The 24,153-nt window shown below is 35.5% G+C and overlaps 4 protein-coding genes and 3 non-coding genes across 9 annotated transcripts; 6 read left to right on the plus strand and 1 right to left on the minus strand.

Moving 5' to 3' along the window:
• The first annotated feature begins 353 nt into the window (after positions 1–353).
• LOC111452947 (ribonucleoside-diphosphate reductase large subunit-like) lies at positions 354–5,593 on the plus strand. Its single transcript, XM_023093837.1, has 17 exons — positions 354–860; positions 1,095–1,156; positions 1,271–1,358; positions 1,700–1,963; positions 2,088–2,328; positions 2,402–2,478; positions 2,625–2,795; positions 2,905–2,997; positions 3,073–3,222; positions 3,325–3,411; positions 3,527–3,691; positions 3,773–3,892; positions 4,060–4,262; positions 4,351–4,500; positions 4,588–4,735; positions 5,091–5,174; positions 5,265–5,593. The coding sequence occupies exons 1-17, from the start codon at positions 633–635 to the stop codon at positions 5,355–5,357; spliced, it is 2,424 nt and encodes an 807-aa protein (XP_022949605.1). The 5' UTR covers positions 354–632; the 3' UTR covers positions 5,358–5,593.
• Positions 5,594–6,417: 824 nt separating this feature from the next.
• On the plus strand, positions 6,418–12,038 carry LOC111453400 (serine/threonine-protein kinase/endoribonuclease IRE1a-like). 3 transcript variants are annotated; one of them, XM_023094485.1, is made up of 8 exons: positions 6,418–6,542; positions 6,620–6,836; positions 6,983–7,223; positions 7,409–8,958; positions 9,436–9,608; positions 9,947–10,193; positions 10,434–10,737; positions 11,659–12,038. In XM_023094485.1, the coding sequence occupies exons 2-8, from the start codon at positions 6,658–6,660 to the stop codon at positions 11,803–11,805; spliced, it is 2,841 nt and encodes a 946-aa protein (XP_022950253.1). In that variant the 5' UTR covers positions 6,418–6,542; positions 6,620–6,657; the 3' UTR covers positions 11,806–12,038. The 3 variants fall into 3 exon arrangements, with proteins under 3 accessions (XP_022950253.1, XP_022950254.1, XP_022950255.1); XM_023094486.1 differs by having other exon boundaries at positions 6,435–6,483; XM_023094487.1 differs by lacking the exons at positions 6,418–6,542; positions 6,620–6,836 and having other exon boundaries at positions 7,129–7,215.
• A 3,075-nt stretch (positions 12,039–15,113) lies between these two features.
• On the plus strand, positions 15,114–16,540 carry LOC111453608 (ethylene-responsive transcription factor ABR1). Its single transcript, XM_023094756.1, has 2 exons — positions 15,114–15,431; positions 15,638–16,540. Exons 1-2 carry the CDS (start codon positions 15,152–15,154, stop codon positions 16,351–16,353), a joined length of 996 nt encoding a protein of 331 aa, XP_022950524.1. The 5' UTR covers positions 15,114–15,151; the 3' UTR covers positions 16,354–16,540.
• A 2,122-nt stretch (positions 16,541–18,662) lies between these two features.
• Positions 18,663–22,201, minus strand: LOC111453001 (26S proteasome non-ATPase regulatory subunit 12 homolog B-like). The gene is made up of 11 exons (XM_023093908.1): positions 22,069–22,201; positions 21,746–21,940; positions 21,381–21,488; positions 21,201–21,305; positions 21,027–21,083; positions 20,720–20,916; positions 19,786–19,885; positions 19,599–19,711; positions 19,292–19,445; positions 19,133–19,210; positions 18,663–19,044 (listed from the first exon to the last, which is right to left on the minus strand). Exons 1-11 carry the CDS (start codon positions 22,069–22,071, stop codon positions 18,826–18,828), a joined length of 1,329 nt encoding a protein of 442 aa, XP_022949676.1. The 5' UTR covers positions 22,072–22,201; the 3' UTR covers positions 18,663–18,825.
• A 788-nt stretch (positions 22,202–22,989) lies between these two features.
• On the plus strand, positions 22,990–23,114 carry LOC111453896. The gene has a single exon (XR_002712319.1). It is a non-coding gene; the product is annotated as a small nucleolar RNA SNORD14 (small nucleolar RNA).
• Positions 23,115–23,332: 218 nt separating this feature from the next.
• Positions 23,333–23,453, plus strand: LOC111453895. The gene has a single exon (XR_002712318.1). It is a non-coding gene; the product is annotated as a small nucleolar RNA SNORD14 (small nucleolar RNA).
• A 229-nt stretch (positions 23,454–23,682) lies between these two features.
• LOC111453910 lies at positions 23,683–23,806 on the plus strand. The gene has a single exon (XR_002712332.1). It is a non-coding gene; the product is annotated as a small nucleolar RNA SNORD14 (small nucleolar RNA).
• Positions 23,807–24,153: the final 347 nt, after the last annotated feature.

Here is a 24,153-nt window from a genome sequence, read left to right on the forward strand (position 1 = left end):
AATTGTTTTATCTATTTTTTCTTTCCAATCTATAATTTGTTATTAGTATTCTTAATTATGTTACGATGAGATGATATTTTGTTAAAAACTTAGTTTACACGTATTAATTAATGCGGCTAAATCAATTTAGAACGGTAAGTCAACAATAAATGTATTATTATTATTTCAAAAAACCGGTGCCCAGAATAAATGTGGTGGGGTCGTCCGTGTGGGAGCTTAAAATAAAATAAATAACAGTTGCGAGGTCAATTTGAAAGGATGGAGAAATAGAGGGGTGAATTAGAAAGCGAAAAAAGGGGAAGTGGTGGCCCACCACCCCCGCCCCGCCAAACTCTCTCAATTTGGCGCCGGCTTCTCTCGCACGCACTTCGCCCACAAACAAACCTCTTCCCTAATAAATTTCATTTTTTTCCCGCAAGGCTTCCACGGCATGTTTACCATTTTTATTTTTATTTTTCTATATGAAATTGAATTTAATTTCAAATTTGAATTTTTCGTCTGGACTCGATTCTCATCGTCATCATGGAAGTTATTTGATCTTGAGTTCATGAGGTAACCCTGTTTTTCTCTTAGTCCTGTCTCTGCACAAGACCTGTTCGACGAAATTCCTTGGTTAAGTTCTTCTTGTAAAGATGTATGTGGTAAAGAGAGATGGGCGTCAGGAAGCGGTGCATTTCGACAAGATCACTGCTCGTTTGAAAAAGCTTAGTTATGGTCTTAGTATCGACCATTGTGACCCAGTTCTGGTGGCCCAAAAAGTTTGTGCCGGCGTTTACAAAGGCGTTACCACTAGCCAGCTCGATGAATTGGCTGCCGAAACCGCTGCTGCTATGACCGCCAATCATCCTGACTATGCATCCGTGAGTATCACTCTTATCTCTACTATTTGCGCAACCTTTGGCCTTCTTATTTTGTGTTCTTTTCGATCTTCGTTTTTCTAATTAACCTTTTGGTTTATTCCGTTCGTTTCTCTTCTCATCTGGGGTTTCTTTGTTCGTCTCGATTCACTTACACATAACTGGCATTTTTGTTGGATAGTAGCTTCTTGATGATTGTAAGTAACTGCTAACTTTTTGCTTGTTTGTATAACCCAGTTGGCGGCAAGAATTGCTGTTTCAAATTTGCACAAGAACACGAAAAAGTTGTTCTCGGAGACGTAAGTTTGGCATATGCTCCTATCAGTCTTGATGATGCATTTCAGTATGAAACTAAACTTGTTTATTACACTATATTGACATGAAACTAATTTTTGACCTGTAATGATGTTTAGTATCAGAGACATGTACAACCATGTCAGTGAAAGATCAGGACAAAAAGCTTCTCTCATAGCTGATGATGTTTATGAAGTAATCATGAAGGTGATCTTTTATTCTTTCTCGATTTCTTGAATATTACGTGCCTTTGATGATTAATAGTTTTGTAATGAAATTCGTGTGTGGATTCATTGATTGGTCATGACCTTAATTTTAAGGGTTGACTTTTGTATAAAAGAAAATTCTACACGGTGGCTTCTTTAGTAGCGGGAAGGCCACCTGTTCTAGTTTGTATTTTATTGATTTTGTTTGTTGCCGGTGAATTTTCGTTGATCAAATTTTTAGTTGCAAGCGCATAAGTTTTGCTATTTCTGCCAGGTGAGTGCTTAATCTGCCTCACACTGCTTATTTAATGGATTTCTTTTTCTTTTGTTTCTCTATTCCAGAATGCGGCTCGTTTGGATAGTGAGATCATATATGACCGTGACTTTGACTATGATTTCTTTGGTTTCAAAACTTTGGAAAGGTCATACCTCCTGAAGGTTCAGGGGAAGGTTGTGGAGAGGCCCCAACACATGCTAATGAGGGTTGCTGTTGGTATTCAGAAGGATGATATTGATTCTGCTATTAGAACTTACCACAACATGTCTCAACGTTGGTTTACTCATGCTTCTCCCACCCTTTTTAACTCTGGAACACCAACGCCTCAAGTATGTTTTGGGTTCATTGATAGCTTTATTTCTAATGAATGCTGATCATAAGTTTTGTTTTTCTTTAATTAGAAAATTTGGCCTCTTGTGCATGATTGTCATGGGTTTGCTTGTCGCATAACAGCTTAGCAGCTGTTTCCTCGTATGCATGAAGGATGATAGTATAGAAGGTATATACGATACCTTAAAAGAGTGCGCTATTATTAGCAAATCAGCTGGTGGTATTGGTGTTTCCATTCACAATATTCGGGCCATGGGTAGTTATATTCGTGGAACAAATGGGACATCTAATGGGATCGTGCCTATGCTGCGGGTTTTCAACGATACTGCTCGATATGTTGATCAAGGAGGAGGCAAGAGGAAGGGTAGTGTGCTAATTGGATCAAATTAAATCTATGATCAATATTTGGATTCTCACATTATAACGTCCATTTGCAGGTGCTTTTGCTGCATACTTAGAGCCATGGCATGCTGATATATATGAGTTTTTGGATCTCAGAAAAAACCATGGAAAAGTAATTTCTATTTGCTGCTTTGTTTATTGGAAATTATGCTACATTGTTTTCAGTTGATTCTAAAATGAGTACTCAAATATTAGATATACAGTTTTAATATGTAAGTTCTGAAGATTTTAATATTTTGCAACTGTTTTTTCATGTAGGAGGAGCATCGTGCTCGAGATATTTTTTATGCACTTTGGGTGCCTGATCTGTTCATGGAAAGAGTTCAAAGTAATGGAGAATGGTCATTATTTTGTCCGAATGAGGCCCCTGGTTTGTCTGATTGTTGGGGTGAGGAATTTGAGAAGCTATACATTGGATATGAGCAGCAGGTAAATAGAATTTAATTGTCATGGAGTTCGTTTTGCGTATATATAGCCAACTTTGGTCCGCTCTATACATTGGATATGCTCTTGTGTGTGATTTTGTGTTTACTTCTAGGGAAAGGCCAAGAAGATTGTCAAGGCACAGAATCTTTGGTTTGAAATCTTAAAATCTCAGATTGAAACTGGAACCCCTTACATGCTATTTAAGGTATTAAACCACCATGCCTTGCTAATAGCTTTCAAACAACAATTTCAAACTTTTACTTTTTTTGGCAATCTCTAGGATACTTGTAACAGGAAAAGCAACCAGCAGAATCTTGGGACCATTAAATCCTCTAACTTATGTACAGAGATCATCGAATATTCTAGCCCGACAGAGACAGCTGTGTGTAATCTTTCCTCAATTGCTCTACCTTGTTTTGTCAGAGAGAAGGTGGGCTATACCAAACACCTGTTGTTTTCTGCATGATAACTTTGCCTTCTGTTCTAGGGGGATTTATTACCTTAATTTGATTTGTACTATTTTTAACTGCAGGGTGTTTCGATCGAGTCTCACCCATCTAAGCTTGTTGGTAGCAGAGATTCCAAAAATCGTTATTTTGATTTTGACAAATTAGCCGAGGTATTATTTCTTAGTAATGACCATGACCGTAGTTTGTTTTACTTATTATTATTATAAAGATGTGTACTTTTTGCTTAATTAACTGACTTGGTTATTTATTCTTTTGTGTAATTAGATAACTGCTCTGGTGACAACAAACCTGAACAAGATAATCGATGTCAATTACTATCCTGTTGAGACTGCCAGAAGGTCAAATCTTAGACACAGACCTATTGGTATCGGGGTTCAAGGTCTTGCAGATACTTTCATTTTACTGGGATTGCCATTTGATTCACCCGAGGTAGTTTAGGCTTTTGGCTTTACTTCTGATCTTAGCCTCTTACTTTCGAACTAAAGTTGTTCATATTGTACCAAATGCCAGGCCCAACAATTGAACAAAGATATATTTGAGGCCATTTACTACCATGCTCTTAAAGCTTCTTGTGAGATTGCTGCAATGGAGGGTCCCTATGAAACGTATTCTGGCAGTCCTGTTAGTCAGGTATTAATGTGAAAGGGTTTTTCCCTTAGAAGAATAAAAATGGAAAAGGAAAAAAAGGTATTAGTCAGGTATTTAGTTATGTCATTTCCACCAACTTCTGGTATTCTGATTCTATTCTACAGCATCTACTTTTCCTGCGCTATGCTGATTTAGTTATTTGTTTTAAGGGAATTCTTCAACCTGACATGTGGTGGGTAACTCCTTCGAAGCGATGGGATTGGGATACTCTCAGAGGACAGATAGCCAAAAATGGTGTTAGAAATTCACTTCTTGTGGCTCCAATGCCGACTGCTTCTACCAGCCAGATTCTTGGAAACAACGAGTGCTTTGAGCCATACACTTCTAACATCTACAGTCGCAGAGTCCTAAGGTTTGCTTTTCAAATTGAGCTTCCAGAGCCTTTTATTATACTATATGTTCTCTATAATTGTATTATAAAATCTCTTTCCATCCTCCAGTGGCGAATTTGTTGTTGTGAACAAGCATCTATTGCATGACTTAACAGAGATGGGTGTATGGTCTCCTGCACTGAAGAATAAGATTATATATGAGAATGGCTCTGTTCAGAACATTCCAGAAATCCCTATTGATCTAAGAGCCATTTACAAGTACGATGAGTTTTCCTTGCATTTCCCCTGTTCTTTCTCTTGATGTTGATTTGTCCTTCTGACTTGTTCTTAATATATTGAACTCAGAACTGTTTGGGAGATCAAGCAAAAGACATTAGTAGACATGGCTGTCGATCGAGGATGTTACATCGACCAGAGTCAGAGCCTCAATATTCACATGGACCAACCAAATTTTGGAAAACTCACTTCCTTGCACTTCTATGCGTGGTCAAAGGTATATTATTGTGATAGCACTCTGATTAAAGTTTTAGAAATCCATCTTTTAAGGGAGAGTTTTCCTTACTTTCATATGGCTTCTGTTAGTATTCATTTGTATTTCAGACCACTCTTAAGGTTGAGGATTTTTGGGAGAGGAGTACCACATTGGTTAATTAAGGGTTGATCATGGGTTTATAAGACTAGAAAAACCAAAAGCAAAATCATAAGAGTTTATGCTCAAAGTGGACAATATCATACCATTATGGAGAATAATGATTCCTAACCATAAATCATCAAACTGAAAATTCTCTCCTGCTATTGGTAGTGCAATTTCGATTTCATCTTTTTGTTTTTGTTTTTGCTATATGAAGGGTTTAAAAACAGGAATGTACTATCTACGATCCCGGGCTGCAGCCGATGCCATCAAATTTACAGTTGATACATCGATGCTCAAGGTAGTAGTGTACACCGAAAGCTGTTTGTTTCCCTCACTGCCTAAGCTACAAGTTCATTAGATAACCAAATTCCATTGATGGTTTCTGCAGGAAAAAACTAATGATGAAGATGATAGTACAAAAATGGCAGAGATGGTATGTTCTCTAACTAACCGTGAAGAGTGCTCGGCCTGTGGAAGTTAGACATGGCTTTGTTCTAAGCTCTTGCTTCAAAGGGATGACCGAACTTCTTGACGCTTTTATCAAATATCTAGCTTGCGGTAATATAATGTAAAATTTCTGTACAGGTTTTTTATTAATTATTAGGTAATTTACTGGGCTTCTCGATGCAAAGACATGCTTTTAGTTTGTAATCCATATGTGTTTGACGGCTTAAATGAATATGGTAAACAACTTTGCTTCTCACTGTTAATAATTCATTATTACCATTTCTGGTAGGAACCAATCAATTGACTTACTATTTAATTTTATTAAATATAATCCTAAATTTGAACTTCACGAGTAGAAATTATTTTTTTTGGTCTTTTATTTTTAGGATTTTCCTCGAGGTGAAACAGGTTTGGAGAGGTTTTCACACCTTTATAGAAAATGTTTTGTTATTCCCTAATCAAGGTGGGATCCCACAATCTACCTTCTTTCGAGACCCAATATTCTCGTTCGACACTCATTCCTCTCTCCATTGAAGTAGGATCTCACTATGCATCTTCTTCAAAGCTCAGCGTTCTCACTGATACACCGCTTGATGTACTTGGGCTGTTACACTAATTTAACGTGTGAATCTTCAATTTCGAAGTAAAAATACATATTAATTTATCGGTGCATCATTTATTCATATTTACTTTGACCAACATAATTTAACTATCATTATATAAAACAATAAGAGAAGATCATAATTGAAATAAGTCAAATTTTTCGAGAGAGCAAGGATTTAAGGATTTGAACCGTCAACTTCGAGAGAGCAATCTATAATCATTTATAAATTCCAGGGTTTAATCTTTTAGGTTAAACTAAATTAAAAAAAATTATAGAAAAAAAGGTAGGTAACTAAAATGGAACCTTTTCAATTACTATTTTTACTAATGCCAACATATTTTAATGATAATTGATTCTCGTACGAGTAAATAATCAAGGGTAATAACGTAATTACGAGTGGGAAATTGGAGTTTCTCCATTCGCGTACTGAAGCCGAGCCGATTGGGCCATTAAATAAATTGTATATAAATAAGAAAAAAAAATCGAAAAAAAAAAAACAGGTGCGTTTGGATCGGGAGCACTTGGCTCGATCGTCCGAAGAGAAGACGATTTAGGGGCACGATTCTATGATTGCAGAAGGATCAAAGATGCTTGGATTCTAACAGCTTGCTACCCCTACAAGATCTTCTCATTCTTCTTTTCTTTTCGAAAATCTCGCTTGAAATCAGCTCCGATTTGTCTTTATTCTTCAGCTCCTCATTTCCATTAAGCCACTTCTCCTGGTCCCGAGATGAGGGGCCGTGTTTTTCGCCGTTTATGGGTGTTTCTACTATTAATATCAAGATTTCGGAGCTTGACTGGCGAATCAAGAGCATATGAGAATTTGGAACTCTCGCAATTGGGCCCGTACAGGGAGAATTCTGAAGAATTAGCTCAAATTGGCGGCAAATCCCTTCTGCCCCTTTCTGTGTAGGTTGCTTTTCATTATGTAGTATTCTTCATTTCCTAATTAATATTCCTGGAATTTTATAGATTTAGGACTCGGTTACGATGAATCGATTCTGGCTTGGAGTGTTGCATAATTACACAATTTGCATTTCCTTTTCCTGTTGCAGAAAAGGCAAAGGTAATACTGCTCTTGTTGCTACTTCGGCTGGGGAGATCTATTTGGTAGATAGTAATTCTAAGAAGATAATTTGGTCATTTGCTTCTGGGACACCAGTCTACTCGTCATATCAGTCTCCTACCATACATGATTACAACAAAAAGTATGCTTCTGATTCAAGCCGCAGCCCCTTCTTTTTTGATTGTGGAGATGACTGGGAGCTGTACATCCACACAGAACATGGTAGAACGGTATAATCTAGTGAATTAATTACGTCCATCATATAAATGATTTGAAGATTTTTTTTTTCTTTTGATTTCCATTGTTTTGTTAACCTTACTAGCCTAGTCGTGAAAGATTTCTGGGTTGTTTATATGTTTAAACTTGTATTGTTTTCCCCTTATATGAAGTATTCTTTGGTCATCTGACACTGCAGAAACTACCCCGCACCATTGATGAGGTTGTTAGAAGTACACCATTCATATTTGAGGATGGTTCAGTGATGACTGGTTCTAGGAAAACCACTGTCTATGAGATTAATCCTGTTACAGGAAAGTTGATTCGTAATCACAGTTCTGATTTCTCATCATCTGGGCTAAGCAATGAAGAGCGCAGTGTTTTAAATGGTAATAGTTCCAAGAATAACCTGGACAATATAGATCTGATACAACCTGGTTTGATGAAACCTATTGAGCAACGACTGTACATAACAAGAACAGATTATTTTCTGAAATCATCTATCCCAGGGTCAGAAGAAGTTTCTTGGAGTTTGAATGTTGCCGACATTGGAGCTACCTTAGTCTGTCCAGATGTTGAGAATCCAACAAATAATGTTCCATCGGATCTTCAAAATATTGGTAATTTTGAGACTTACTTCGATTTTACTCAGCCATTGTCTTGCCAATCAGAAGTACTTGTTTTTCGTGAACGGAACAATGTCTTGACCGAATCATCAGGGCATAAAATACTATCAGATTCTCATAATACAGATAATATGCTCTCGGCGTCTGCTTCAAGTCTAATGCTTCCTTCGCAGCCAAATGTTAAACATTCAAATATTCATCCTGAAAGGTTGATGCTTCCCGGACCTGCTGCAAACATAGCCTCCCTTCTGGAACCTAATGCAATTAGTCACCCAAACGATGATAGTCAGGCAATAGTTCCAATGCCTCTGATGAAGGTTAATGATTCAAGTACAGTTCAGGGACATAAAATAGGAACCCATGATGTTGACTTCATAGCCATGATTCTCAATGGGCCACTAGGATTTTTTATTGTAATATTTATAACCATGTTTTTGGGATTGATTAAACAAGGTGGGGCACTGGTTGCAAAGGCAAAACAATTTTTCTTGAAGGAGAAACCACCCAGTACTGTTAATTCAAAAATTGTATCTTCCAAGAAAAAGAAATCTCGGAAGACAAGTAGAAATGGAAATTTTGAGAAAAAGGATGCATCTTTTTCATCTGAAAATGAAGATATGGTTCGAAGTGAGAGTGATTTTAACAACTGGTTTCACACTAATAATTTTACTGATACAACTGGTGGTGGACGTCAAATTGGTAAACTAATGGTAACCAATACAGAGATAGCCAAGGGTAGCGACGGCACAATTGTTCTTGAGGGGGTCTATGAAGGTCGACTAGTTGCTGTGAAACGTCTTGTTAAGACTCACCACAATGTTGCCTTTAAAGAAGTTCAAAATCTTATTGCTTCTGATCGTCACCAAAATATTGTTCGATGGTATGGGGTGGAGTATGATCAAGACTTCGTATATCTTTCGCTGGAACGATGTACCTGCAGTCTAGATGATTTGATTCAGATATGCTCTGATCCGTCCCTGAACTCTTTGCTTAGCCTGGATGAAGATGCTGGCCCTATCAGTGATTATAAATTGCGTTTGGAGTCTCTCAAGAATGTAGTATCAGATCTTAATCTGTGGAAAGAAAATAGCCGCCCATCACCACTTCTTCTAAGACTCATGAGGTATATACTTTATCAATCTCAAGTTTTATTCAATAAATTAAAGTTCTCTAGTTATATAGAACTAGTCGTTGTGACAATTTATGCGGTGTATTGTTTCCTTATTGTCTTGCATATAATATTTTTATGTAACAGAGTAAATTTAATTCATGCTTTTGGTACGGCCATATACTTGTTATGTTGAAATCAAGTCTCATTCATCCAAGTGCGTGAGTTTCATATTTGGTTGATCTATCCAAGATCACTTGTTACATTCTTTTGTACCTGCATAATTGAGTCTTGATATCAAATAATAATCACTCTGTTGCTATTTCACGTAGTTACGTGAAAATTTATGTTCAAGAACAAAATTTGATCCCTTGACCTTCATGTACCTTATTACAAGTTTAGATATTTAACCATAATATATGAATTTTCATTTCATTGGATAAGTTTCATGTCAGTTTTATTTTATTTTATTTTATGCTATGTATAATGTAGGGATATGGTTGCCGGGCTTGAGCATTTGCATGAGTTGGGGATAATTCACAGAGACTTAAAGCCACAAAACGTGTTGATAACCAAGCAAAAATCTGTATGTGCAAAGCTCTCTGACATGGGTATTAGTAAGCGCCTTCTAAAAGATATGTCTTCCTTGGGACATCATGCTACCGGTAATATTCTTAAATTACTGTAAACTTATGGTCTGATTTATCAACACATTATTATATCTTATAAATTAGAAATTTTTACCAAGAAAATCTTGTTCATCTAGTTTTAAAAACTAGTATTGAGTGTGATCTTTATTATTATTACATTTTTTAGTACAAACAATCTTTAAATGTGAAATTTTATATAGTAATTTATTAAGTTGTATGCTCTGATTTTTTGAACTTATTTTTAATAATAATTTAAATGGATTGAATGATTTATTATGTATAGCATGACTTTTATGTTTCAGAATTCAACAAACAATGTGCATGAGGAATGATTACGTTTGGAAACTTTGCAGGTTGTGGGAGTTCTGGTTGGCAAGCCCCTGAACAACTTCTTCATGGACGGCAAACACGTGCAGTCGATTTGTTTAGCTTGGGTTGTGTTCTCTTTTTCTGCCTCACTGGTGGTAGACATCCATTTGGTGATCGTTTTGAGCGTGATGTCAATATTGTGAAGAATCAGATGGATCTGTTCTTGGTGGAGTGCATCCCGGAAGCTGTGGATCTTATTTCTCGATTATTAAATCCTAATCCTGATTTGAGGTAAGAAATGACTGTTTGAAATCCTCAAACATTAGTTTTCATCCACACATACCAAAGTCCAACAATATAAGGCTCTTTGTTGTTGATTTCTACATTTTTCTGACTGATAATATGTTATTTTTTGTACGTTTGAATGAGTTCATTTTTTTGGAATAAGATTTGTTGTTTTTGCACTATAGAAGATTTATATATTATTTAAGTAAATATATATTTTGATTACTTGCTATTGACTGTCATCAGGCCAAGAGCATCAGAGGTATTGCAACATCCTTTGTTTTGGAGTTCTGAGGCTCGACTTTCGTTTCTACGTGATACTAGTGATCGAGTGGAATTGGAAGATAGAGAGACTCACTCTGATCTCTTGGAAGCATTAGAGAGTACTGCACCATTAGCTTTAGGTGCTAAATGGGATGAAAAGTTGGATCCAGCTTTCATCACAAATATTGGTCAGTATAGACGATACAAGTATGATAGTGTTCGAGACTTGTTGCGGGTCATGCGGAACAAGTTGAATCATTACAGAGAACTACCCAAAGAAATTCAGGTTTCCCTCTATTTACATGCCTGCTCCTTTCCTCCTTTTTCCTTCCTCTTTTTTGGTGTGAGAGATTGGGTCTGTGGGGCCTTTAGTTGGTTAAACTGTGATTATTTTTTGTTTAAATTGATTGCAACTCTTCGTTTCAACTTTAATAATTGTATATCCTGAATCAAAATTTCTTGGAAGACAGATGTAATCGTCTTATGAAATAGTATATGGTTGTCTCTACTACCATGCTCTACCCAAACCTTCTCCTTCCGTTCTCGAACTCGAACTACCTCATCAACCTTGTACTTCTTGCCAATATAACCACCTTTCCCTCGCCCTAGCTGGTGATTGTCCTTTCGCCTTCAGCCCTGCTCCCTTTATCACACAATCTTGCCAACTCTCTGGGAATGGTAAATGCAATAGTGACCATAAATACTTTAGATTTTGCTGGACGCCGCACCAGAATCAAACTTACAGAGAGAAACAACTCTTCCTTGATATTCTCCCAGTGCTTTCTAGTCTGGGTACTTGATAATATCCTAATTGACTTTGCTCATCACCCCCCTCGACCATCAATTTATGTTTTCTTTGGGCTCCAAAAGTTAATACCAAGCCCGGCTTCGTTATCGAAACAGCAGAGATTTTCAGCAATAGAAAACAGAGCAACCTAATCTTATAGTAAAGTGGTAGTTGGCTCACCTTCCAATATTCCCAAATCCAAGTTTGGCTGTCAAAGTGAACTATTGTTAGTGATAAGACAATAGTTTCATGGGGGATTGCAGTAAGATCATAAATGGTGTCAGAGAATCAACCTGGCCATGTTCATCAGTGTGCAATCTCCTTAGAAAGAACTTATCACTGCGAAACACCAACTTTGATTTTTTGTCTGATAAATTCTATGATTTTTTGTCATTTTGTTGTGTTTTCTGTATGTTTCAGGAGCTCATAGGATCCGTTCCCGAGGGATTTGATAACTACTTTGCTAGTCGTTTCCCAAGGCTTCTGACTGAAGTATACAGAGTCATAAGCCAATATTGCAGGGAAGAGGAAGGCTTTCGAAAGTACTTCAAGAGCCATGTGGAGTAGATTTTGGATACTAATTTCACAGATAAGTGATGCTATATTTCTTTCTTTGACATATTCAGAACACACTGTTAATGTATGTATACTGTACACAATTGTAAATACATGTAAGGCCTCACAACATCCAAAAATCAATAACCTTACAGCACACCACAGCTTTTGGCCCTCAAAAGTTCATGTTATGTTGTGAAATTCAGCATGAATGATTAATCTTCTTCTTCCTTTGGGTTTGTTTGTTTGTTGGATCCCTAATTTGGATGGCCTGTATGCATGGGAAGAACATTACCTTGTGTAGCTTGAAATATGAGCCTGGTAGAGGTGACTTGATGCTGACAGACAGTGTGCGCCCAATTGGAGCATCCCAAAAAGGAAAAATGAAGCATCTTTGATGACCCTTTCAGCCTTCCATTCTACGGTTTAGGGTGGACTCATATTTGTTTCAATTGACGATTCATTGTATATTAGCAAAATAGCATGCGGCCTTCCAACATTGATTTCTTCTAGTCCTCTTTCCAATTCTAGAAGTAGAATATATGCTTTTAATCCTCTCAAATATTCATATACAAAAATGAGTGTTTCTATTTCATTGACATTTACGAGAATTTGTCAAAATATGCATTAATTTTGCTTACATTACTAGTTCAAATCCCTACCACACATTTGTTTCCGAACAAAAAATTACAGGTTTAGTTCATAAACGTGTCTAGTCCTGGAAACTTTATAAATGTATTTTCTTAGACATATTATTTAATATATCTAATATATCGCATACTCTAAATTATTAAATAAAATATTAAAAAGAAAATCAATAGATAAAAAATTGGTTTCTTCTAGACTAAGAATTGATTTAAGTGGACAAGAAGTTTGCATACTACTTGTAAGTTGAAAAGGCAATCTCACGTGGGCCTTAATTACATACGAAGTAGAGGTTGAATGGGCGTCTCCGAAATTGAACCGAGAAAATAATAATAATAATAATTATTATTATCAATAAGAAGAAGAAAAATGGTGTGCGCTTTTAACTCTTTCTGCCCCCAGAAATCATTTTCATTTTGATCTTTTAATTAATCTCTTATGTCATCGCCACCTCTCCATTATTATTATTATATATATATATATATTACTTTTCCACAAAATACTAAAATAAAATGGATCAAAATGGCATTTTAATATATATTTTAATTAAATTTAGTGAAATAATAATAATAATAACCCTCCTTCCAGAAAAATACACAATAGAATATATATTTTAAATTTGTGACAGACTCGTTTTAAAATTTATTGAAATTAAGCGGACTATATTTAAATATTAGATATTATAAAAATTAAAATAAAAGAGTTTTAAAGTGAATCGATGAAAGGGGTAATTTAGACGCGCCTCATTTATTTCAAAAGGGTTTTAAAGAAAAATACACAATAAATTAAAATATAGTTTATTGTTTTTTTTTTATTAGCAATTTTCTTTAAAATTTATCAATATATATTATATTTTATCTTTTTTGCTCATGTAAATTATTACTATTTGACCAATTTTCATAAATTAAAAAAAAAAAAAAAACTTTGAAACCTACGTTTAAGATTTATTGAAATTTCATGAATACATTTAAAAATTATTGAAAAGTATGAACTAAATTTAAAATTTAAGAATGGAATAAAATAGAATAAACAAATACTTACAAATTGTTATTTATAATATTTATCATCTAACACCATTTTATTTTACCTTTGAAAAAGTCAACCCATGCATGCCTATATTAATCACATTATTCATGTAATTAAATAATTTATGAGGAGGGTCAAAATGGATCATTTTTAGAGAGAATATACCATGTAAAATTAATTTATTTCACGTTTTTATACTAAAAAAGTTGAAAAAATAAAATAAAATAAAGAAAAAGCCACGTGTTTGACTGAGAGTCAACAGCCGGCGTTGACGTTTCTGTACGGAACAAGAGAGGCGTCAGTATTCCTTCTTGGTCGGTGCCCTGTTTTTTTTGTTTGCCACTAAATCCTTATTGACTGAGAGCATAATTTAAAAGTAATTATACTTCGTATTTACTGTGTTTAAAAAAATTATTAGAGAAAATAAAAACATACCCATCTCATTTATTTTAGAATAATTATTAATATTTTTGTCAAATAAACTAAAAAAACCTAAGAATTAAGACTATTATTTATAATAGCTCAAATTATTTTAATAATTATATTTAGTAAAACATACATTAAATAACAATAATTAATTATTTATATTTAATTTTTAACTGATCATAAATATTATTTATTATGAAACTCGTCTAAAAAAACTCATTTTATTTCTAAAATATTTTAAACAAAATTTTTAAGAAACTACAGTTTTGTTATGTACTTTTAACCTTTTTTAAATTCATGTTAAATTTTGAAAACCCTACAAAAATATATATATATATATATATATATATTTAAATTTTAATAAAGGATGAATTATTTAATAATAATAATAATAAAAAACTGCCCAGTAATAACCAAATTTATAATTAAATATATATATATATATAAGAAGCCAAGTCGGCATTGCGAGTGTGGACCGTGGGGAACCACAATATCCAGACTACCCAGTTCACACGTGTCTGTTCCATCCTTAATCTATTCCCTTTGACTTGGTCTAACCCATTATCTACTTTTCCACGTGGATTAAACCTCACCTATTATTTTGAGAGCCAAATTAATTTCTTTATTCAATAAGACGCCCATATTGAAGCTATATTATGTTTCAAAATAGGTATATTTTCAACTTAATCGTTACCTAATTTTACTCATGCTAATATGTGGACCCATTCAACTAAAGTAAGTGTTATACCAATTAAAAATTATCGAACCCCACTAATGTTTCGCGATGTCACCTCGAGCATTATGATGATATATGTTCTTACAACTCACTCAAGGCCATTTATCGATAATCGACACATGACCCTGACAACCATCCCCTGACACGATCAAAATATAGTTCTAATATCGAAGTTAATTAACATATATTTTTTATTTTAGTGTCACACATTTTGAAAGAAAAAGTTAAACAATACTTTTCTGATTTAAAAGTTAAATTCAAGTTGGTTTTGTTTTGAAGAGAATGCTTCAACTTGAAGAATTCGTAGAGAGAGAGAGAGAGAGAGAGAGAGAGAGCAACCGACATCTTAGTATGACGGCGCGTTCATTCCAATGGAAACGCCTATGAACATGACAAAGATCCTTTATAGTTTTATTATATATAACCTTCATATCAAAAGGAAAAATATAAAAAATAAATAAATAAAATAAAAAAAACCCAGTTCAAATTTCCATAAAAGGAATCGTCTTTGATTTAAATTATTGCATGGCGGATCCAGAGGACACCAGGTCTTCAGAGATGTTGTTTTTGGGTTTCAGTAGCGAGATGGAGATGTCGGCCATGGTTTCGGCTCTGACCCACGTCGTCGCCGGAGATGTGCCAGACAGAGATGCTTATTATGATTCCGCCTGGACCTCCTCCTCTGTTTCTGCTTCTGCTGTAGCATCCGCCCCTTATGGCCGTGGTGGTCATAAGAGAGGCCGAACGCTGGCGCTGGAAGACGGTGGCTCTGTTTCAACGTGGCCGCAATCCTCTGTAATTTCAGGTGAGCTTTTTGGTTGCTGCTAAGTAATACAAATGCTGAAGGATTTTAAATTTGTTTGTTGTTTGCAAATAAAAAGAATGAAATTTTTGTGGGTAAAGTTTTTCAAATCATTTTGGTTTCAGGATTAAGAAACAGAGGAATTCATTGAATCCCTTTAAATCAGAGAATTATTCGCTGTTATTGAACAAATTATCATTGTTTTTCAGGAGATTCAAGCAATGGAGTGATCATAAGGTCACAAACAGGGTCGTTGGCGATGGAAAATTCGGTCTATGAATACGGCGGAGAGATTCCAGTCACGGCAGAGCAACCACCGGCGAGAAGAAAATACAGGGGCGTAAGACAGAGGCCATGGGGTAAATGGGCGGCCGAGATCCGAGACCCGTATAAGGCGACGAGAGTTTGGTTAGGTACGTTCGACACGGCGGAATCCGCCGCACGGGCATACGACGAAGCTGCGCTCCGATTCCGAGGCAGTAAAGCTAAACTCAACTTCCCGGAAAATGTCCGCCTCCGTCAGCTTCCGGCTACCCATTTCAGCAATTCCAATTCTACAAACACCCTTTTGGCAATTCCAACAAATTCCGAATCGATTGTCCATTCTCAGCCAATTCTTAACTTGCAGAGCTCTTCCAATGCTTCGCCGGTGAACTTCGTCAATTTCTCCAACGGTCAATTGCAGCCGCCGATCGACACATACAGTGAAATTAACTTCTCATCTTCTTCTTCAATGGCTTCTCCTTTTCATTCTTCAACCGCCGGACTGTCGAATTCTCAATTTTCGTCGTCGTCATCATCTTCGCCGGGGGTTTCTCTTTCCTTTCCGCCTCAGTCCGTCTCCGGTCGCCGGAGCAGCGACGATGAGCCTTATCCGACTTCAGATTGGTCTGAATTTTTCAATCACGCCGCTTCGTCGGGATGATTACGTTATCTGTTTTGGATTTCCGGTCGAGATAGGTAATTGAATTAATAGATTTGAGGTTGAGACTTTTGTTTGGGCGTGGAAAATCGAAAGTTCTTGGTTTTCTTTGACAATTTGATGGGATTTGAACATTTCACGTAATGTTTCAAAGGCTTCTCAAATCTGGCAGGAAGCATGATCTTTGAGTCGGTTTGTTTCTTTTGTTGTGAATTGATTGGAATAAAATATATGTCTATAATACAAGGTATTAATTGATATGATATTTGCTAAAACCACCCTAAAAGTTCTCTATTTATAATTAGATAAATTATAATAATATAGAAACAGGAATAAATAGAAAGATAGCTATGGCAAGAAGGTAAATATCTAGTACTAAATATCTTTAATACTCGTGCAAGTTGAACGTTGGATTTGAAAAATTCAAAAAGAGGTCGAGAAACATTTTTGGTGAAGATGTCAACAACTGGTTCGGAGGAGGCGTAGAGAAACACTTTCTTGACCATCGAAAAATGTAGAGGGATCATCGCTCAGCGACGATGTTGCCTTGCCTTTGGTGAGAATATGTCAAACCCATAAAGAGAGATCGTCACTCAGCGACGATGCTACCTTGGCTCCGGCAAGAATATGTCTAACCCAAGAAGTAGAAGGGGAAAACTTAGAGCAAGAGACAAAGGCACTATTGAAGCTGGAGTCGCCACATTGAGTGAAGGAGCCAATTTTGGTGAGAAGGGCAGCCAAAATAGTTGGTTGTTGAAGAAGTCAGTGCGGCTCCAAGATTCCCAAGGTAAATCTATGCAGAAGGTCAATAGGTTTCTCAAAATTCTGTATATTTTCGATGGGAACGCTCATGAGGATTCTAAGGTTAGGGTTTCTATAAAGGATGAAGGGTTGATTGGGAAGAAAATGAGAGAGGTTATGTTGGCTAAGGAGAAACCGATTATGTTGGAGAAGGTGAGTTTGTCGAAGGGTGATTTGGAGATAAAAAAGGTGGAGCCGAAGAGTAATCAATCGACTCCGTTTGCGGCAGCCATAGAGACTGTCCTTGCAGCGTCAAAGCTAGTAGGGATGGTGGAGAAGAAGATGAGCAGGGATTCAGAAGCCATTAAAAAATAAGGGATTCGGGTTGCTAAACCGAAAGAGATTTGATATCATGATAATATTTGCTAAAACCACATCACCTAAATAGTGTGAAAATTCTCTATTTATAATTAAATAAATTATAAATTATAAAGATATGGAAATAGTAATAAGTAGAAAGATACTATGTCAGAAGGCATATCTAGATATTTGTATATAATAAAATATTAAATATGATATATACGTAACGACATTTTTTATTTTAATAAAAAATAGAATATAATAATTCAATAGTTCAATTTGAATATAAATATCAACAAAAAGATATATAACTCAATGGAAAGTAAAAACATTTACTTCTATTTTACAAATATAAAAACAAAGAATTAAGTCGGTGTTGACATTTTTAAAATTATATTTCATTAAAAAAATTAAAACTCGCTGGACATATTATTTAATGGGTTAATTATATTTACGTCAATAATAGAAGTAACTTAATACACAAATTCGGCTATTTAGCAAATGACAAAAGTATTTTAAACTTTACGATAAGGATAAATTATTAAATGTCATCATCTCGTGGTTAATTAAAAATTTTGTAAATTTTTTTAATAATTATTGAATATAAAAACTAAAGATATATATTATATTATATATTTAATGATGAAAAAATATCTGTCATACTATAATATAATAGGAGCCAAAATTAAGTTAGATATTTGTAGTTTAATAAGTTGGTCAAAATCAAACCGACCAGTTGAATAATTTAGTCAAAGATAATTTACACAACAAAAAAAGTCAAAACATAGTACAATTGTCAACTGTATGAAAAGGCAAATTTTGTAAGTATTCATCAAGTGGGCTGTGTTGTATAATTACTTCCATTAATGGCTTTCATGAAGAATACTTTGCCCAAGACGAATACATTGCTTGTTTTCACACACGTTTTTCTTGATTGATAGGATGGACTGAATTATTCATTAAAAATCTTTCTTGTATCTGTTTCTGCTGTTAGATGAACACGACTCTCTATAATGGTATGATATTGTCTACTTTGAACATAAACTCTCGTGACTTCGCTTTGGGCTTCTCAAAATTCCTTATAGCAATGAAGATAATATAATTTGATTATAAACTCATTATCATTCTCTAAATTAGTTGATGGGTGACTTTCATACCATTTAGTTCAGTGTAATTTATATATATTTTTAATAAAATATTTAATGAAAAAGTTCTCTCAAAATTGTAAAATCTTTCTTTGAAGTTTAAAGATCGGTTCCGGGAGTGTTATTAGACACATAATGTTCAGCAAACAATACAACAATCGGTTCATCAATGCCCAGCCAAGCAGCAAAAGATGGTAAGTCAATAATATCATGGCTATTATTCTTCTCATCAAACTTTGAAAGCAACTTTATGTACCATGGTTTCTTTGTGAACTTGCTGACAACTCTTCTCGACGAGATCGAGTAGTTTCTCCAAGTTCATCGACCAGGAATTAAGAACGTCGCTGCTATCTTTCGTCGTGCCAAAACAGACTGTTCCTGTTGGCCTGTCTATCTTGGCAGCTAGAGCTTTGGATACAACCATATCAGATAGATGCTTCTCAGTTTCCTGAGTTAGATAAAAGATCTTCTTTAGTATTCAACGCTGTTATTCAAAACAAGAAAAAGAAGTTATTGTGACGAACAGGAACATATACCTGAAGACTGAGACACAACAACTCTGCAAATCTGCTTAACGCAATCCTTGCATAATACTTTGAAACGACTATTATGTTCTGAAAAGCATCAGGAAACAAATCACTTTCAGCTAATCAGTTCATCAGGATTGAACCCGAATTCGTCCAGAGATCACTCACGTGTTCGATAATTCTCCGTCTTAGATCTTTGGCAGCTTTGTCACCCAATGCACCACCAAGAAAGTTCTTCTCGTTCTCAAACTCGTTCTTGAAGGTATTCCATAGAGATGTCCATTGAATAACCTCCATTGTGATTAGCTGTTTTAACAACAATCTACAATAGAAATGTTGGAATAAAAACCATCAAACAAGAGGAATGTATCAAATAATGGAATCTCATGAATGTTTCTTTCCCCAAGAACTTATGAACATAGAGCTTCTAAATGGAAGAAGCAAAAAAACATTTCTGACTCCATGAGAAACTTGCCTAAAATTTGGAATCTCATAAAGATTCTTATCTTCCAAGGTGGAATTGAGGAGACTAGACTGCATTGGACCATGTGGTGATAAAACTAGATACCAACAGATTTTTCTTAGGATCTGCAAGTAAACGAAGTAGTAAACTATTAGAGAAGTTCAACATCAAAAAAAGAACAAAAACAAAGAAACTTTACCGGTATACATTCTGCTGGATTATCTTTGACGGAAGGAATCTCATATTTGGCCTTATAGCTACGGCAGATCTCAAAATATTCATGATGATGAGAGTGGTACCTACAGAAATTATAAAAACCAGTACAAAATGATAAGTTCCATTTCAAAAGAAGATTCATGAGGAATCAAGAAACCCAAGGCTAGTACTACGAAGTAGATTCGAGTGGATTCCTAATAAGATCCAAATGGTTGCTGTGAGATCCCACATCAGTTGGAGAGGGGAATGAAACATTCTTTTTATAAGGGTGTGGAAACCTCTCCTTAGCAGAGGGAAGTCCAAGAGGGAAAGCCAAAAAGAACAATAAATAATAAAAAAAAGTAAAAGACTGTTCTCCGAAAGGAGTGGATTGTGAGATCCCACATCGATTGGAGAAAAGAACGAGTGCCAGCAAGAACTCTAGGCCCCGAAAGAGGGTGGATTGTGAGATCCCATGTTGATTGGAGAAAGGAATGAGTGCAAGGGAGGGAATTGGACCCTGAAAAAGAGTGGATTGTGAGATCTCACGTCGGCCGAAGAGGGAAATGAAGCATTTACAAGAGTGTGGAAACCTCTACCCAGCAGACACGTTTTAAAAATCTTGAGGGAAAGTCCAAAGAGGACAATATTTGCTAGCTAGGACTCTGGGTCCCGAAGGAGTGAATTGTGAGATCCCACGTTGATTGGAGAAGGGAATGAAGCATTTTTTATAAGGTTGTAGAAACTTCTCCCTAGTAGATACGTTTTAAGAACTTTGAAGAAAAGTCCAAAGAAGGAAGACAATATCTGTTAGCGGTGTTAGCAGGTGGGCTTAGAAGAATCAATCAAATGGGAAACAAAAGGAATGCAACATCAGAATCAAACAATAAAAGTACTCAAAGTTCGAAAATGAACTAAAATGTACCTGCACGGTTTACCTTATCATTAGTTCATAGTAAATTCTCTTCAGTTCCATCAGCGATGGTATATCAGCAGGGGCATCCTCAACCACACTCTCACCTTCTTTGGGCTTTTTCTTCTCTTTTGAATCATCCACATCAAAAACTCTGGGACTAATTTTCCTTGAAATAATTTGAGCACGAACATAATCCTGGCGGTCTAAGCACAATCGAACCTGCAAAATTACATCAACACACCACCAATATATGACCCTTTACTTCAAATTCAGCATATAAGATACAATTCTTTAAAATGGCTGTAATGAAAAATAACAGATGTGCTTACTTGTTCAAGAATGAATGCAATTTTCTCGGTTTTTGCCATGGCACCAAAAGTCTCGACCTGGAAAAGGGAAAGAAAACGTACAAATATCAGACAATCTACGAAGTCAAGAGGTTCATATTTCTCATATAACATAACACAAACATCTAGAAATTTCCTCTAAATATAATAGCTGACCGCAATTTCTTGCATCAAATCTGCAGCTTCCGCTATGAGACCCTGCTCTTCTTTAATCTTTGCTAGTTTTTTTATCAACCGAGCTCTCTCAATTTCCACATATATCTGTAGATAGCAAAGTCGATTCGTAGAATTAAAATAACAACTGATCAAATGAGATCACTTATTTCCATTAATTACCTTTCCTGCAGAAACATTATTGAGTGTCTTGATAAGCTCTATACGAGTTTCAAGATCTGGTGTTTCATCAACATGTTGCATTCCTTGCTGGACAATTGCAGTTACAACCTGAGGAACAACCAGATTTTCCATATTTTACATCAATTTCCAATATCATGTAAGTTAAGACTGGAATGATCCACCAGGTTTGGGCCGCAAATACAACTCCAGCAACACAGAGATCAAATTTTTCAATGAGGAAATTCAATGAAATTTCCAAACATGGCACAAATTAAAACACCAAACTCATTTACAGTGGAAATAACACAAGATCTAAATTCAATAAACTAATTCCGAGAATGCAAAAACTGAAACAATCGAAAAACCTGCTTAAGCTGACCGCGGCGTTTCACGAGGAGCACAATTTGTTCGTTGAGCATACTCCATGCCCGCGCTTCAAAACAGAGCTTTAGAATGTCGATTGCAGCCTTCTTAGCACCGGCGACGTCTTCAGCGACTCGCATCTGCTTCTCAACATGTAGGAGCTCCTCAATAGCATCCTCCAAACTCCGCTTAACTTCCTGAAGTTCCGAAAGTGAGAAGGAGAAGAAAAACCAATACTTAAACTTCACAAACAAAGCAGGAGCAAATTCGAGTACAGAAATGTGAGATCAGAACAACATTGTAAAACAGCCACAACAAAGAATACCATTTTAATCTGATTCAGCCTAATCCAGAGCTCGATAAATGAATTCTGGCGATAGAGAAGTTGAAGATGGCGAAGTACTCGGAGCTTGATGAAGCCATATATCGTAAAGAGAGTATCGAAGCTGTCCCCTCCTGCACGAAAGGTCTTGCATGAAAGTTTTGCAATTCGGTCCTTCAGTAATCATCCAATTACCAATCTCCACGTGTTTTGTCCCTTTTTCCCTCCAAAATTTTATAAAAATCTCATTTTTGATCGATAATATATAAATAAATATATTATAGTCCACGAATTTTGTTTTTTTTTTCTCTCAAAATTAAATTTTTATGAAAGTCTAATATATTGATTGATAATATATACTGACTTATGTTTATTTAACCCTTTTTTTAGTGTTTTAATAAATTTTATTGCAAAATATTATTTTAAAAAGTAAGTTAAAAAATGAGGCAAAATTAAAATCTTTTAAATGTTATCGACTTAGTAAATGATATATTAACTTTTTTTTATATTATTATAATGAGAAGGAAAATAGTATGATTTTATTTTTCACCTAATGCGCGGAATCTAAATAGAAAAATAAATAAATAAATAAATAAAATCCGGTGATATCTGGATTGTTCGTTTTGGTTTTCAAGGGTTTATAGCCGTTATCTGCGGAAACCCTAATTTATTCTATAAAACCACACTTTCCCGCACCTCATTTGCCGTACTGATTTATGCTTTCTCTTCTGCGTTTGTGGCGGCTTCGATTCTACAATCTTCATGGAATTTGCTCGCGATTTCTTCCTTTATATTGACTCAGTTCTTCTCTTTATTATGCTCTTTTGATTTTGAAACTTTTCCTCTCCCGAAATTTCACTATCCTTGATTGTTCTGGATTTATCCGATTTATGCTGTAGATTAGCTGCTGATAATTCGGTAATGGGTCTGTGAGGGTGAATTTATAAGGCTTGTTTCTCAAAACATTCGCAGTGGCCGCCTGAGAGCTTTCGCCTTCGCCGGGCTTGAGAGCTTCTGCTGTCTTTATCCTTCCTTGGATGTCTGAGACTCTTTCACTCTCATGAATCTTAGATTTTGTTTTTCACATTGTTAATTGGGGGTTTCACGGCTATTCCATCAGCTATATTAATGTCTATCGTTTTTACTTTGTCTGCTTTGTCTTTCATGCTTTGCTGATCATTGTTGGATGTTAGATCAATTCTTTCACTAATTTTACTTAATTTCCTTATACTTGGTTTGTTTTGTTATTTACCCTTTAAAGATCTCTTCACAATGATGATATCCTTAAGGCTTGTTTCTCAAACATTCGCAGTGGCCGCCTGAGAGCTTTCGCCTTCGCCAGGCTTGAGAGCTAATGCTGCCTTATCCTTCCTTGGATGTCTGAGCTGAACTTATGAATCAATCCCATATAATTGTTTTTTTTACTTTGTGTAAGGATGCTTTATTTTTTATGTTTGTGTCATTCACCTCTTGAAATTGTCATAACAATGATTGTCTTCACCTTGACTTTCTTGTTTTTCTATTACTTGGACTTCAATTCGTAGCTTTGTTTGTATGAATTTTATTTTCCATCATGTTTAATTGTTAGTATGATTTGTCTTTTTGTAAAATATAATGTGTTGATGATGACAATTCCAAAGGCTTGTTTCTCAGAACATTCGCAGTGGCCGCCTAAGAGCTTTCGCCTTCGCCGGGCTTGAGAGCTAATGCTGCTATATTCCTTCCTTGGATGTCTGAAACAATTTCTTATTCAAACCATCTTATTTGTAGACATAATCTCATCATGAATCATATTATTCGATTTCCTCGTTTTATGATCTTGGTTTCTTGGGTTTTTGCCTTGGATCTCTAACGTCCAGAAATCATATATTAACCTTTCTGAGTTGAATTTATTTATTTGCATTGTTTGATTCTGTTTGTTGTCTTCTGAATTAGGCTTTTACAGCAAGAAGCTGCATCTTCCTTGAATCTCAAATTCTTTGATTTGGAATGGCATTCATGCCAAAATGAATCTGCAGATGGTATACAAATAATGTCTGCCCCCACCGTGGATCCGATCAAATTCATGAACTGCAAAGATTAGTGGTG

The sequence above is a fragment of the Cucurbita moschata genome, unplaced genomic scaffold (assembly GCF_002738365.1).
Source record: "Cucurbita moschata cultivar Rifu unplaced genomic scaffold, Cmos_1.0 Cmo_Scf00015, whole genome shotgun sequence".
Lineage (NCBI taxonomy): Eukaryota > Viridiplantae > Streptophyta > Magnoliopsida > Cucurbitales > Cucurbitaceae > Cucurbita > Cucurbita moschata.

Bases quoted from the DNA above. Each gene is read 5' to 3' on its own strand.
- LOC111453608 (XM_023094756.1), top strand. From the start codon at position 15,152: ATGGCGGATCCAGAGGACACCAGGTCTTCAGAGATGTTGTTTTTGGGT. The intron at 15,432-15,637 runs GTGAGCTTTTTG...ATTGTTTTTCAG, and splicing joins GCAATCCTCTGTAATTTCAG to GAGATTCAAGCAATGGAGTG.
- LOC111453001 (XM_023093908.1), bottom strand. The intron at 19,211-19,291 runs GTGAGTGATCTC...GATGCTTTTCAG, and splicing joins GACGGAGAATTATCGAACAC to AACATAATAGTCGTTTCAAA. The intron at 19,045-19,132 runs GTATATGTTCCT...TATCTAACTCAG, and splicing joins TGTTGTGTCTCAGTCTTCAG to GAAACTGAGAAGCATCTATC.
- LOC111452947 (XM_023093837.1), top strand. From the start codon at position 633: ATGTATGTGGTAAAGAGAGATGGGCGTCAGGAAGCGGTGCATTTCGAC. The intron at 3,223-3,324 runs GTGGGCTATACC...TTTTAACTGCAG, and splicing joins CTTGTTTTGTCAGAGAGAAG to GGTGTTTCGATCGAGTCTCA. The intron at 4,263-4,350 runs GTTTGCTTTTCA...TCCATCCTCCAG, and splicing joins TACAGTCGCAGAGTCCTAAG to TGGCGAATTTGTTGTTGTGA.
- LOC111453400 (XM_023094485.1), top strand. From the start codon at position 6,658: ATGAGGGGCCGTGTTTTTCGCCGTTTATGGGTGTTTCTACTATTAATA. The intron at 6,837-6,982 runs GTAGGTTGCTTT...TTCCTGTTGCAG, and splicing joins TCCCTTCTGCCCCTTTCTGT to AAAAGGCAAAGGTAATACTG. The intron at 8,959-9,435 runs GTATATACTTTA...TGTATAATGTAG, and splicing joins CTTCTTCTAAGACTCATGAG to GGATATGGTTGCCGGGCTTG.